The following is a 12980-nucleotide window of genomic DNA, read 5'->3' as shown; positions in this document are numbered from 1 at the left end:
AGCATGCCTGTGAAAGTGTCTGTCGGTTAGACCCTACTGAGTGGGCTCTGATATATGTATCATACTGCAGTAGAGAAAGTAGGGAGACAATAGAGAGAAAAGTCTGTGGGAAATGGCACATAAAGGGATGGACTTTAATAGGAGTCAGTTTTAGAGGAACGGGATTCAATGGAAGAGCTTAGGAATAAGAGGGATAGATTTTGATGGAAGAGTAAAGGGATAAAAGGATGAAATTTAATGAGAGAGTGAGGAGATTAGAGGTCTGGACATCTTGTGATTAGAATAATGGGCTTCAGTGAGATGATGAATAAGCTTCAGTGGGAGATTTAAGGGAGTAAAGGGACATCTGACAAACTTTATGTGGTACTTAACCTGTCATTCTGGTCCTTTATTAGGCTGGCTTGCGCAGTATTGAGGAAGAGGTTGGTGACAATCTCCATCGAACTGTATCTGGAGAACTGCCACTTGAAGAGGAAGGAGACCAAACAATGGAGGATAGTGGCTTGGATGAAACAATTTACAGGGTGAGTCTCTGTTGCAGTGTTGATAAGATGTTCCAGGGTGTCTTCTGGAATGGAGGACCATTCCACGCTGTGATCTATATATTCCATCAGATCAGACCACAGAATTGTTACATGCAGAAGGAGGCCACTTGACCCACTGAATCTCTCCAAACTGACTCTCTAAATGAGCATTCTGACTTAATGCCATTTCCTGCCTTTTCCCCCATAACCTTGCACATTATTTCTATTCAAGTAATCATCAAATGCCCTCTTGAGTGCCTCGATTGAACCTGCCTCAACCACACTTCCAAGAAGTGCATTCCAAACCCCAACTACTCGTGTAAAAAAAAAATGCACCTCACGTTTGTCTTAAATCTGTGCCCTCCCATTCTTTTATGAGAAGGAACAGTTTCTCTCTATCTACTCTGCCCAGCCCCCTAATTATTTTAAACATCTTTGTCTGTTCTCCTCTTAACCTTCTTCTCTCCAAGGAGATCAGTCCCAATTACTCCAATCTAACCTCATAAGTGAAGTTTCTCATCCCTGGAACCATTGTTATAAACCTCTTCTGCACTCTCTCCAATGTATTCACATTCTTCCTATAGTGTGATGTTCAGAACTGTACACGATATTCCAGCTGATGTCTAACTACTGTTGTTTAAGTTCAGCATAATCTCTTTGCTGCTAACATAGAAACATAGCAAGTAGGAACGGGAGTACCATTTGACCCAACAGGCCTCCTCCTCCATTCAAGATGCTCATGACTGATTTTAATGCCATATTCCTGCTTTGTCCCCATTAAATTGTCATAAATAATCTATCTCTTTCTTGAATGCATTCAGTGGCTTGGCCTATATTGCCTTCTGTGTTAGAGAATTCCATAGGTTCACTACTCTTTGAGTGAAGATATTTTTCCCCAACTTAGTCCTGGTAGGATCCCAGTTGATGTTGTAACTGGATAGAAAGGTCCCAGAATGGAATGCTAGCTCAAAAGACTGTAACTTTGAGAATCATAGAATCATATAGTCATGCACTGCTGAAAACGTCCTTTGGCCCATCGTATCTATACCAACAATAACACCAAAGGAGTGCTAATCCCATTCTCCTGCATTGTCCCATTCCAGAGTACCTGTGAATGGGGGCAAGGCTGATTTTAATATTTAAAACTGAAACGCCTGGACTCGCTTACCTTAATGGCATCCCCAGCAATAGGGACCAGATGTGATGATCTCAGTGGTATTGAAGCCCCCCAGATGGTCGAGGGTGTGGTTAGTGTCTCTTGGACAATATCAGCCTGGCACTACCAGTCTGGCATCATTGGGTACTGGCCAGTGCCAAGCAGTGGGCCTAAGGTGAGAGGGCAGGGCCTAAGGGGAGAGGGGGGACTTAAGGGAAATCAGAGCTAGTGGAGCTGTGCACTTTGCAGTAGGGGATTACTGGAGTGTTGATCAACAGGGAAAGTTGGAGCCATTCGGCTGCATTGGGGGTGAGATGTGACTGGGGGGACAATTAGGTAGGACAGGTATGAACACGGGGTGGGGGGGGGGGTATGGCAGCGGGCGGCGATTGGCCCATGAGGGGGCTGTGAGGTATGATCAGGGGTGCAGTCAATTGGGGGGGGGTTGCAACTGGGGAGTGTGTGGGAGTAATGAGATATGTCCCAATGCATTAGTGTACACAGTGCATTGGGAGATCAGACAATGGCGCCCTTCAGCAGTCATCAGCCGGATTCCTGGTGTGAATAAACTCCATTCACTCCATCTTCTGGCGAGAATCACGTTTTGTCTTTTTTTTAAGTAGCATAAGATTTGAATTTTTCACTCACTCAAAATATTGGTCTGAATAATCCCACTTTCATGATCATTCAGTACTTGGAATTATTTAAGTAAGATCCCTTCCTCCCACCTCCCCCCGCCACCTTGATTGACTAACATTCACTGCAAATTCAAATCATTGCATATAAACAGAAATAGGTTTGAGAATAGATTTAGTTTTTAACTTCTGTTGGAAGCGTGTAATAATTGACTCATTTCAGTTTTGACTCTGTTCTCATGATTAGGTATAAATTTTCCCTTTACAGAGAACAGGAGGACTATTTGGGGAACAAGCAGAGTCCTACCCAATGGATAGAAGTGGTTCATTTCAGCATCAGATAACGAGCCAGCGACCATTACAATTCAGTAAAACAGAGGCTGGAGGAGACGAGGCCGATTCTCCACACCACAGACCGACAGATTCACCATTCAACACCATCATATTCTTCCCATCAACTGACAACCCAAATGTAAATAATGGGAATAACAAAGCACTGAGCAGGTAATGATGCCACACACACACGCGCGCGCACACACACACACACACACACATATACATAGGGTCCGATTTTACCATTTTCATTCAAAGTGCCGAATCTGGGCGCAATTCAGATCCGACTTGGAAACCTGCTTTCGGGTGCCCCCATACACACTCAGCCTGAAAAAAAAATTGTGCGTCCCATTTGTGCTGTGGGCGGGGCTTAGCGTGCCTAAAATGACTGGAGCTCTGAACTGCGCATGTGCAGTTAGTAAAAAATTTGAAAAAGCACACCCGTGTCAGATTGCTCCCGGGCAAAAGAAAGCGGAGGCGCAGGAGCAAAAAGCAGGAGCGATGGCCTCCACAGACATCACTCCCCTTATCCACCCACTCCCTCATTACCCAGACTGATCACGACCCCCTGCCCCCTTCCCACCCACTCATCACCCATGAGAGTGGCAGCAAACCCCCATCCCCTCCATCCACCCCATCAGAGATCTGTCTGCCCCCTCCCCAGCCCCATTCCCCACCGCAAGTGAGCGATTGGGCCTCCGCCCGCTACCAGAGAACAATCTGGCCTCACTTGCTCCCACCGTCCAGAGAATAACCTGGCCTCCCCCTCCTCCCCCCAAGAGGAACATCTGACCCGCCTCCTCCTCCCTCCCCATCCCCTTACCAGTGAATGATGTGGCCCACCTCCCTCTCGCTGCACCCCTCCCCCCTCACTACCAGACAACGATGGGGCCTACACCCCCCCTTCCCCCCAGCCAGACAACGATCTGGCCTCACCCCCCCCCACTCCACTTTCCCCCCACCAGACAACGACCCCCCTTCCTTCCCTCCCTCCCTCCTCCTCCTTCCCCCCCCATCAACCTAATAGTTGATTACCTAATCACTTAACAGTTGAGATGCTGGTTCTGGGTAATATCCTTGTCTTAGTAATACCGAAGGTGGACAAATCCCAACAACATGGATTTCAATCCCAAATGGGTGCCGATGAGCTATAAATTCAATGAATCAGCCTGCAAAGCGTAGCTAACCTGTCTGATTCCATTCATGTCAACTGTTATTGATTGTTCTACAATGCCATCTGGTTCACTCAGTCCTTTACGGAAGGATATCTGCCATCCTTACCCTGACTGGCTTACGTGTTACTCCAAACCCACAGGAATGTGGCTGGTTCAGAACTGAGCCCTAAAATGGCAAATTGTCAGCAGCACCCACATCCTAGAATAAAGAAGAATAAATTTATAATTCTACAGCTTGGCACAAGAGAGCAGTACATTTCATTTTGCTGTGTTTGATCTGGTGTTAGGGCTGCAGTGTACTTAATCTATAAACAGTAAATCTGATCTGGTGTGACAGTTGCAGTATCCTCTATCAGGTGTTGTATTTGATCTATCTATAAGCTGCTATGTTTGATCTGTGATGTGGAGATGCCGGTGTTGGACCGGGGTGAACAAAGTGAGAGGTCTCAGGACACCAGGTTATAGTCCAACAGATTTATTTGAAATCACAGCTTTTGGAGCACTATTCCTTCATAAAGTGATGTCTGGTGTGAAATTTGTAGCATACTCCTGTTCTCATCAATATGGCTACTTGATCTGGTAAGAGAGTTACAACACACTCTATCAGCAAGTCGCTGTTTTGTTGTATATTTTTATCAATCATCAATACAGAGATTGAGGCTAACTGGTGTTTGAGTGTTGAATGTAATGATTTGTCTGTTCTAATGTTTTTAGATTTTGGGTTAAATACCGGAGTATTAAAAACATTCCCTGCTCTTTGTGGAATTCATCTGCATATAGTTTCTTAAAGTGAACTTATGACCCCCAATGATATTGTATATGGTCATTAAAAGAGTGTTGCTTTACAGGGGACTGATGGACAAAATGTCATTTTAATCTTTGTCGTTCCGCTGAATGACCTTTTCTGTGCTCTATGACTCTCTGGGCGGAATTTTCCCATCCTGCCCACCATGGGAGTTGTAGCAGGTGGGGGTGGACCATGGAAATGTTGTTGAACTCGGGAGGGAATTTTTGGTCTTGGGGCGAGTGCAACCTGAAAATCTTGTGATATTTCTAATCTTGTCCCTCTGACACTAACACTCTGACTTTGTCACCCTGACAGTGTAACCCTGACCTTGTCCCTCTGACACTGGTGCTAATTCCATTTACCAGCACTTGGACCATAGTCTGTTATGCCTTGGCAATTTAATTGCTCATCCAAATGCCTCTTAAATGTTGCAAGAGTACGTCTCAGGCAGCACATTCCACATTTCTACCACCTTCTAGGTCAAAGGATTTTTCCACAGGTCCCCTCCATACCACTTACTCCTCACCATAAACCTATGCCTTCTGGTCTTAGACACCTCTAAGAAGTTTCACAACACCAGGTTAAACACTGGCATCTCCACACCTTAGACACCTCTGCCATAGGAAAAAGATTCTTACAATCTTCTACATCTATGCCTCTCATAATTTTGCATATCACTATCAGATTTCCCCCTCAGCCTGAGTGTATCTATTCCAGGGAAAGCAACCCCAGCCTATCTCATTTCTCCTCATAGCTGCTTTCTGCCCCAGGAAACATCCAGGTAAATCTCCTGTTCACCCTCTACAGTGCATTCACATCCTTTTGATAGTGTGGCGACCAGAAATGCGCACAATATTCCGTCTGTGGCCTAACCAATGTTTTATAAAGTTGTACTAAGACTTCCTGGCTCCTAAATTATGTGCCCCAGCTAATGAAGGCAAGCATTCCATATGCCTTCTTCACCACCCTATCTACCAGTGCTGCCACTTTCAAGGATCTATGTACTTGTACCCCAAGGTCCCTTTGTTCCTCAATACTCCTTAAGGATCTGCTATTCATTATGTATTTTCTACCCTTACCAGATCTCTTAAAAGGCATCATCTCACACTTATCAGAATTAAATTCCATCTGCCATTGCCCTGCCCAACTCACCAGCTGGTCAATATCATTCTGCAGCCTCAGACTATCCTCCTCATTATCAACACCACCAGTTCTCGTGTCATCTGCAAGTTTACTAATTATACCTTCTATATTCACATCCAAGCCATTAACAAACAGTGAGAAACCCAGCACCGATCCCTGTGGTCCATCGTTGGTCACAGTATTCTAAAGCAACCCTCTGCCACCACCCTTTACCTCCTATTAACAAACCAATTTTGGATCCAAATTACCAACTTGCCTTGGAATCCATAGGCTGAAATCTTTTGGACCAGATAAATGAATAAGCCAAAGGAGTCACAAAATATAAAAGATTTATGATTTTATTCTATGATTCTATGAATGATTCTATGATTCTATTTAAACAACAGCCTAGGAATAATGCAGGGAGCTGCTGGCGTGGGGAACGTCACTCCCCGAAATGTGTGGATTTAGAGGGAATCTACACATTTCGGGGAGTGACATTCCACCACACCAGTAGCTCTCTGCATTTGCTAAATCCATGTGGGACTTTGTCAAAGGCCTTACTGAAACCACATCAACTGCACTACCCTCATTAATGTATTTAGTTATCTTTTCAAAAAACTCAACTAAATTAGTTAGACAGTATCACTCACCAACAAATTTGTTACACCCTGATCAATTCCTGCTTTTCTAGCTGTTGATTAATCCTGTCCCTCAGAATATTTTCCAATAATTTCCCTATCACAGACATTAAACGGACTGGCCTGTAATAACCTGGCCTATAACTGTTGCCCGCCCTCCTTGAATTAAGGTGCCACATTAGCTTTCCTCCAGTCATCTGGTAGTTCACCTATGGACAAGAAAGATTTAATTATCTCTGTCAGGGCTTCTGCAATCTCTTTCCTCGTCTCCCATAGCAGCCTGGGATACATTTAGTCTGGTAACTTATGCATCTTTATGGCCATTAAGGCATCTAATATCTCTTTTAGTCTTAACTCTAATGTCATCACCACAACAGTAATCTTCCACCTCAGGGATTGAACCCATACTAGCAGGTCTGTTCGCTCATAACAGTAGCTGACGCTTCCGTGTCCGGTCCAGCTGTTCACTGACAACACCATTTGTGCCCGCTTTCACATTGTTCAGTGAAAAAGCATTTCATTCACCTTCTGTGCAGTCCTCCATATTATGCAGCAGAGTTGAGCTATTTTCTCTGCCAGTACTGGGCAGGCCCTGCTTGTTTTTACATTTGTGCCTCAGATGTCCTTTTCTTCCTACACAGAGCATCCTGTCCTCTGAATCTGCACATTTCGGGGAGTACATTCCCCACACCATTAATGCTGTCTGCATTATTCATAGGTTGTTGTTTAAACCTTTTATACTTTGTGACTACTCTGGTTCAATCATTTAATTTCCCTCCTTAAAACAGCACCTTCACTCCTGGCACCACTGCTGCTCGCAGTTTCCCGCCCCAAGGTTGCTCTGTGCACTTTATAGCTCCTGAATGCTCCATTGCTGACACCATTTACAGAGCCTTTTTAAACTTAACTCTGCTTCAGCTAGCAATTATCTCTGTATAACTGCATTGTTTACACCACATGCCAATTGGTCCCTTATCATTTTATTCAACACTGTAGTGCTGTAGCTAAGACAAATCATCGAGCATTGCAATTTTAGGTCAGAGGCTGCAATGGTCTCTCTTCAGGCTGTCTAGAACAAAGAACAAAAACAGCCCGGGAAACAGGCCCTTCGGCCCAACGAGCCCACGCCGCCATTTTAACATTACCAGTCCCCCCTCCGCCCATGACCCTTATCAATGCTTATGGCCATCCACATTGAGGGAAACTAATTTAGGGACAATTTATTAACACCAATCAGCCTAATAGCACATCTTTGGGGTGTGGGAGGAAACCGGAGCACCCGGAGAAAACCCACGCAAGCACGGGGAGAATGTGCAAACTCCCACAGACACTGGCCCAAACCCATGTGTCTGCACAGCAAACAGTGATAGTCACTGAACTGTCGTGTTGCCCAGCATCTGATCCAGTTTAAGCGCACACTAACGACATGAAGTACTAGGCTACTCTCGAACATCCAAGAGCAGCCCTAGCGCGACCCATCACGTGTATGCCCCTCGTTGGGCAACAAGGCGGACCGACTTAAAACCTGTGAATTAAAAGAGAAAAACATTAGTATCATTCCACATCTTTATACATTACCAGGGACGTCCCAATGCTAATGAACCTTATTTAAAACAATCTCCTATATCCTCCCATCTCCAACCCACTCATGTGCCTGTCTAAGAAACTCTTAAACAACTCCAGCGTGCCTGCCTCCACCACCTTACTTGGAAGAGCATTCCATAGCCCCAGTACCCTCTGTGTGAAAAACCTCCCTCTAATATCCGTGTTAAAACTCTCCCCCCTCACCCTAAGTCCATGGCCCCTCGTACTGTGTGTCTCTAACACAGGAAATAGCTTACCGCTGTTTATTCTATCTATACCCTTCATAATCTTATATACCTCTATTAGATCCCCCCTCAGTTGCCGTCTTTCAAGGGAAAACAGCCCCAATTTGTTCAATCTTTCCTCACAACCCAGTCTTTCCATACATGAATTTAATTTTGTATCTTTGTAACATTACTGAGGGCTTATGGTGGTAATGCCTCAATGAACTCTGCAAATGTTTTGATGTCAGGAACATCCAGGGACGTTAAACTTCAGATCATGCTATACGTCTGGGCCTACTTACAGTTAATAATATAACTTCCTTCTTATCTACCCCTTCTATTCCATTAGCATGGAAAAATATTCCAAATGCTCCGCATGTTATACCCAGCCTTCTGTAGCAGCATTGAAAGCTTCTAATTTTCTGAAGAGAGGTATGTCTACATTTTCCTCTTTGGCAGGCTGGACTTGATTTGATTTGTTCTGTATTCTTGCAAACAAACTTTTCTTCAAATTTTTTATTGTAATTTGAGTCCCTATCATTTTCCTTATTGCCAGTGTAGTAAATGCAGTAACTGGCAACCTAGTTACAATAATATACAGCAATTACAGCCCTCATTCCACCTAGACTGGAGCCAGAGACAGCAGCTGAAAGATGTCATCCTGAGCCTGCGCTGTCATCCTAGCCTGGCTGAAACTCACCATGACCACCCAGGAGTGAAAAAAATGGAAATGCTCGCAAGGAGCTATGTCTGGAGGCCTGGATTGGATACGGACATATTCACACTCATGAATCAATGTCAGCAATGCCAACAAAGAGTGAAGCTATCATTATCGCAAAGTCCAGTGCTGAGCCCACAACAACAACGAGCAGGACCAACACCTAAAGGCGGGTGATAGGGAATTAGTAAGAAACCATGGGAATAGCACCGTGTGGGTACGAGGCACGGTTGACTCAAACACAGTGTCATACTGGATATCATCCCGCAAAAATACCTACTCAATTGAAAAGCTGTAAAGCCCCAGGAAGTGCCAGAACAATCTATACCCAGCACATCGGGAGCTTTGGAACAAATTCCGGACCAGCCCACTCCCTCTCTTTGTTTCTGGAATGGACATGGTAGACTTAGCTGCTTTGATTACCTTGCCGCCCGATGAAGAAAGTAAACCCATGCATCGACACTCAAAATGAAAGAAGTGAGCTCCAGTCTGCTACAGCCTGCCCACTTCCGACAACATGTTGAAATGTCACAAGAGGCTTGCAAGGCGAGCGACCTGCTGAGGTTTCTCAGACGTAGAGGGGCAGGAATGTAAGCTCTATGAGGTGGACCTGTTAGAATATGAGCTCTGTGATTGAGGAAGTTAGTGCTGTCCAATTCGGGTACAATGCGGAGTGTTGAGGTTCCTGGCATTCTGGGTGTATACTCTATACTAGATAGTATCTATCCGAGTGTTACTAACTATTGTAAATAAATCTGTATTTGGTGAGGAGGCACCGGATTCGATGGAATTATTTCATGGGGTGTCATGTAAGATGATATAGAATGTTCTTTTTCTTTATCTTATAATGGAATGTGGCTGCTGCTGGCAATTCCAGCATTTACTGTCCATCCATTCCTTAAACTGAGTGACTTACTAGGCATTTGCAGAGGGCAGTTAAGAGTCAACCACATTGTTGTGGAACTGGAGTCACATCTATGCCAGACCAAGTAAGGATGAACTAGGTTTGTTCACTGATGATAACTGTCATGGTCATGACTGATAAGATGAGCTTCATGTGCCAAATTTATTCATTGTAATTCAGTTCCACCAGCTGTCTTGACATGACTCAAACCTGTGATAGAGGCATAGGACGGGATGTTCTGGCTGCGCTCACCTCAAACTGGAAAATTCTGCTCAAGGTCAATAGACCATTGCACCCACCTGCTACAATTCCCACAGTGGCTGAACAGGAAAAGTCCCTCCAGAGAGTTTTACAGCACAGGAGGAATTCCTTCAGCCTAGCATGCCTGTATCAGCCATCAAGCACCTATCACAGTACATTGCTGCCTCATAGCACCAGGGCCTCAGTTTCAATTCCGGCCTTGGGTCACTGTCAGTGTAGAGTTTGCACATTCTCCCCATGTCTGCATGGGTTTCCTCCAGGTGCTCTGGTTTCTTCCCACAGTCCAAAGATGGGCCCTATTTTACCATTTTGAATCAAAGTGCAGATGGACTTGAAACTAGGAGTTTTTTAGATCCGACTTTTAGGCCCGATCTGAGGCACCCCCATACGCAGTCTGCCTGAAAAAAATATTGGCGATTCCAAATTGCACTCCACAAGCCTGTGGGCAGGACTTAATGTACCCAAAACCCTGCAGCTCCGATCAACACCTTCAATTGCATATATACAGAAAGAAATGATAGAATGCCTCCCCTACCACATCCCTCCCGGGCTGGATAATGCCTTCTCCGACCCCCCACAGACGTTGCCCACCCCTCCCAACATCACTGATCCCCTTATTCCACCCCCAGTCAGACCAATTATGGGCCCATCCCCCTTCCTCCCCACTGATTTTAGGCAGAGTGGCAGTGGATCCCACTTCCCCCGTCACTGATCTCAGGCAAAGTGATTCGTTCCCCTCCTACCCCCACCAATCTCAGGCAGAGAGGCAGCGGACCCTCCTTCCTCCTACTGATCCACTCAATCACTGTGCTTTAAGGGCCACCACCTGATACTTTGCAGGAGTCATGCCATCATTTATTTTGTGGCTCCTTCTGTCTCCACAGCAGAAGACCAATCATAACAGCAGAGCTAAATTTCTGGGTCCTCACCCCCTTTGAAGAGCAGAGCTGTCAAGGAAAGGGGAGATGTGGGCTGTCAGTGACAGCATGTTCGGCCTGGAGTCAGGAAGTGACAATCCTCCACTCAGTTTGAGGCAACTTCTCGGGGGCACGAGTTTTGGGTGTGAAGGGAAAGGTTTAAAGGAGATGTACGAAGCATGTTTATTTGCACAGAGAGGGTGGTGGGTGCTTGGAACTCGCTGCTGGGGGAGGCCAAGGAGGTTGATACGAGAGTGACCTTCAAGGGGCATCTTTACTGCTTCATGAATAGGATGGGAATAGAGGCATATGGCCCCTGGAAGGATGGTGGAGGAGGGGGGGGTTACAAATCAGATGGGCAGCCTGGATACTGCAGGCTTGAAGGGCCGAAGGACATCACAGATTCCTCTCCCTCCCTTAGACTCAACCTTGTGTCCTGTGTTGCAGGGACAAACCGGATGCCCCGGGGTCATCTGGACTCAAGGCCCCTACTGCAGCTCCTGTCCATTCTGGTCCAGGCAGCTTTGATGAGTCCTTGGAGGATGTAGGTGAAGGGATCTTTGAAGGTGGCACCATTTTGGTGTCAACTTCAACCTTGCAGTTCACTATCCCAGATACTGATACATCATTGGGTCCAGCTAGTGGTGAGGCTTCTGGGTCACTCTCTGGTGAGCATAACTATAGGCCGGTGAGTTTGACGTCGGTGGTAGGCAAGTTGGTGGAGAGGATTCTTAGGGATAGGATGTATGAGCACTTAGAGCGTTGCGATCTGATTAAGGATACGCAGCATGGCTTTGTAAAGGGGAAGTCTTGCCTTACGAATCTGGTAGAATTTTTTGAGGAGGTGACAAAAACGGTCGACAAAGGACGGGCCGTTGATGTCGTCTATATGGATTTCAGTAAGGCGTTTGACAAAGTCCCTCATGGTAGGTTGGTAGAAAAGATTAAGGCTCATGGGATACAAGGCCAGGTATCTAGATGGGTGGAGAACTGGCTTGCTAAGAGGAGTAAAAAGTCTGACAACACCAGGTTTTAGTCCAACCAATTTATTTGATAGTAAACTCACAAGCTTTCGAGGTTTCCCTCTTCGTCAGGTGAATGGAGAGTTCTGGCCTCGGACAGAGCATATAAAGCACAGACAGTTTAGAGATTACTGATTAGAATGTGAATCTTTACACCTAACCTGCTGTTCAAGTCCTAAAGTGGCTGACAATGTGTGTGGAAGGAGCACTGATCACAGGTTAAAGAGATGTGTATTGTCTCCAGACAGCACAGTGAGTGAGGTTTTGCAAACCCAGACAAGTCACGGGGGTTACAGATAGTGTGACATGAACCCAAGATCCCTGTTGAGACCATCCTCATGTGTGCGGAACTTGGCTATCAGTCTCTGCTCAGCGACTCTGCGCTGTCATGTGTCGTGAAGGCCGCCTTGGAGAACGCTTACCCGAAGGTCAGAGGCTGAATGTCCGTGACCACTGAAGTGTTCGCCAACAGGAAGGGAACAGTCTTGCCTGGTGATTGTCGAGCGATGTTCATTCATCCGTTGTCGTAGCATCTGCATGGTCTCCCCAATGTACCATGCTTCGGGAGATCCTTTCTTGCAACGTATCAGGTAGACAATGTTGGCCGAGTTGCAAGAGTATTTACCGTGTACCTGGTGGATGGTATTCTCACGTGTGATGATGGTATCCATGTCGATGATTCGGCACGTCTTGCAGAGGTTGCTGTGGCAGGGTTGTGTGGTGTTGTGGTCACTGTTCTCCTGAAGGCTGGGTAGTTTGCTGCGAACAATGGTCTGTTTGAGGTCGTGTGGTTGTCTGAAGGCAAGAAGTGGGGGTGTGGGGATGGCCCTGGCGAGATGTTCGTCTTCATCAATGATATGTTGAAGACTCCGGAGAAGATGTTGTAGCTTCTCCGCTCCAGGGAAGTACTGGACGACGAAGGGTACTCTGTCCACTGTGTCCCGTATTTGTCTTCTGAGGAAATCGGTGCGGTTTTT

At 45.9% G+C, this 12980-nt stretch overlaps 1 protein-coding gene across 3 annotated transcripts in view; it reads left to right on the top strand.

The window, feature by feature from the left end:
* Window positions 1–12980, top strand: part of LOC145338628 (voltage-dependent L-type calcium channel subunit alpha-1S-like) — a 421023-nt gene that overhangs the window by 391620 nt on the left and 16423 nt on the right. For all 3 annotated transcript variants that reach the window (XM_080183005.1, XM_080183003.1, XM_080183004.1), the window contains 2 exons: window positions 396–524; window positions 2584–2819. In XM_080183005.1, coding sequence (XP_080039131.1) covers window positions 396–524; window positions 2584–2819 — 365 coding nt within the window. The remainder of the gene's footprint in view (window positions 1–395; window positions 525–2583; window positions 2820–12980) is intronic.

The sequence above is a fragment of the Carcharhinus amblyrhynchos genome, unplaced genomic scaffold (assembly GCF_965287045.1).
Source record: "Carcharhinus amblyrhynchos unplaced genomic scaffold, sCarAmb.v2.hapA chromosome_113, whole genome shotgun sequence".
In the NCBI taxonomy this organism is placed as follows: Eukaryota; Metazoa; Chordata; class Chondrichthyes; order Carcharhiniformes; family Carcharhinidae; genus Carcharhinus; species Carcharhinus amblyrhynchos.
Note: the sequence above shows the minus strand (reverse complement) of the source record. Positions and strands in the feature narration are given on the sequence as shown.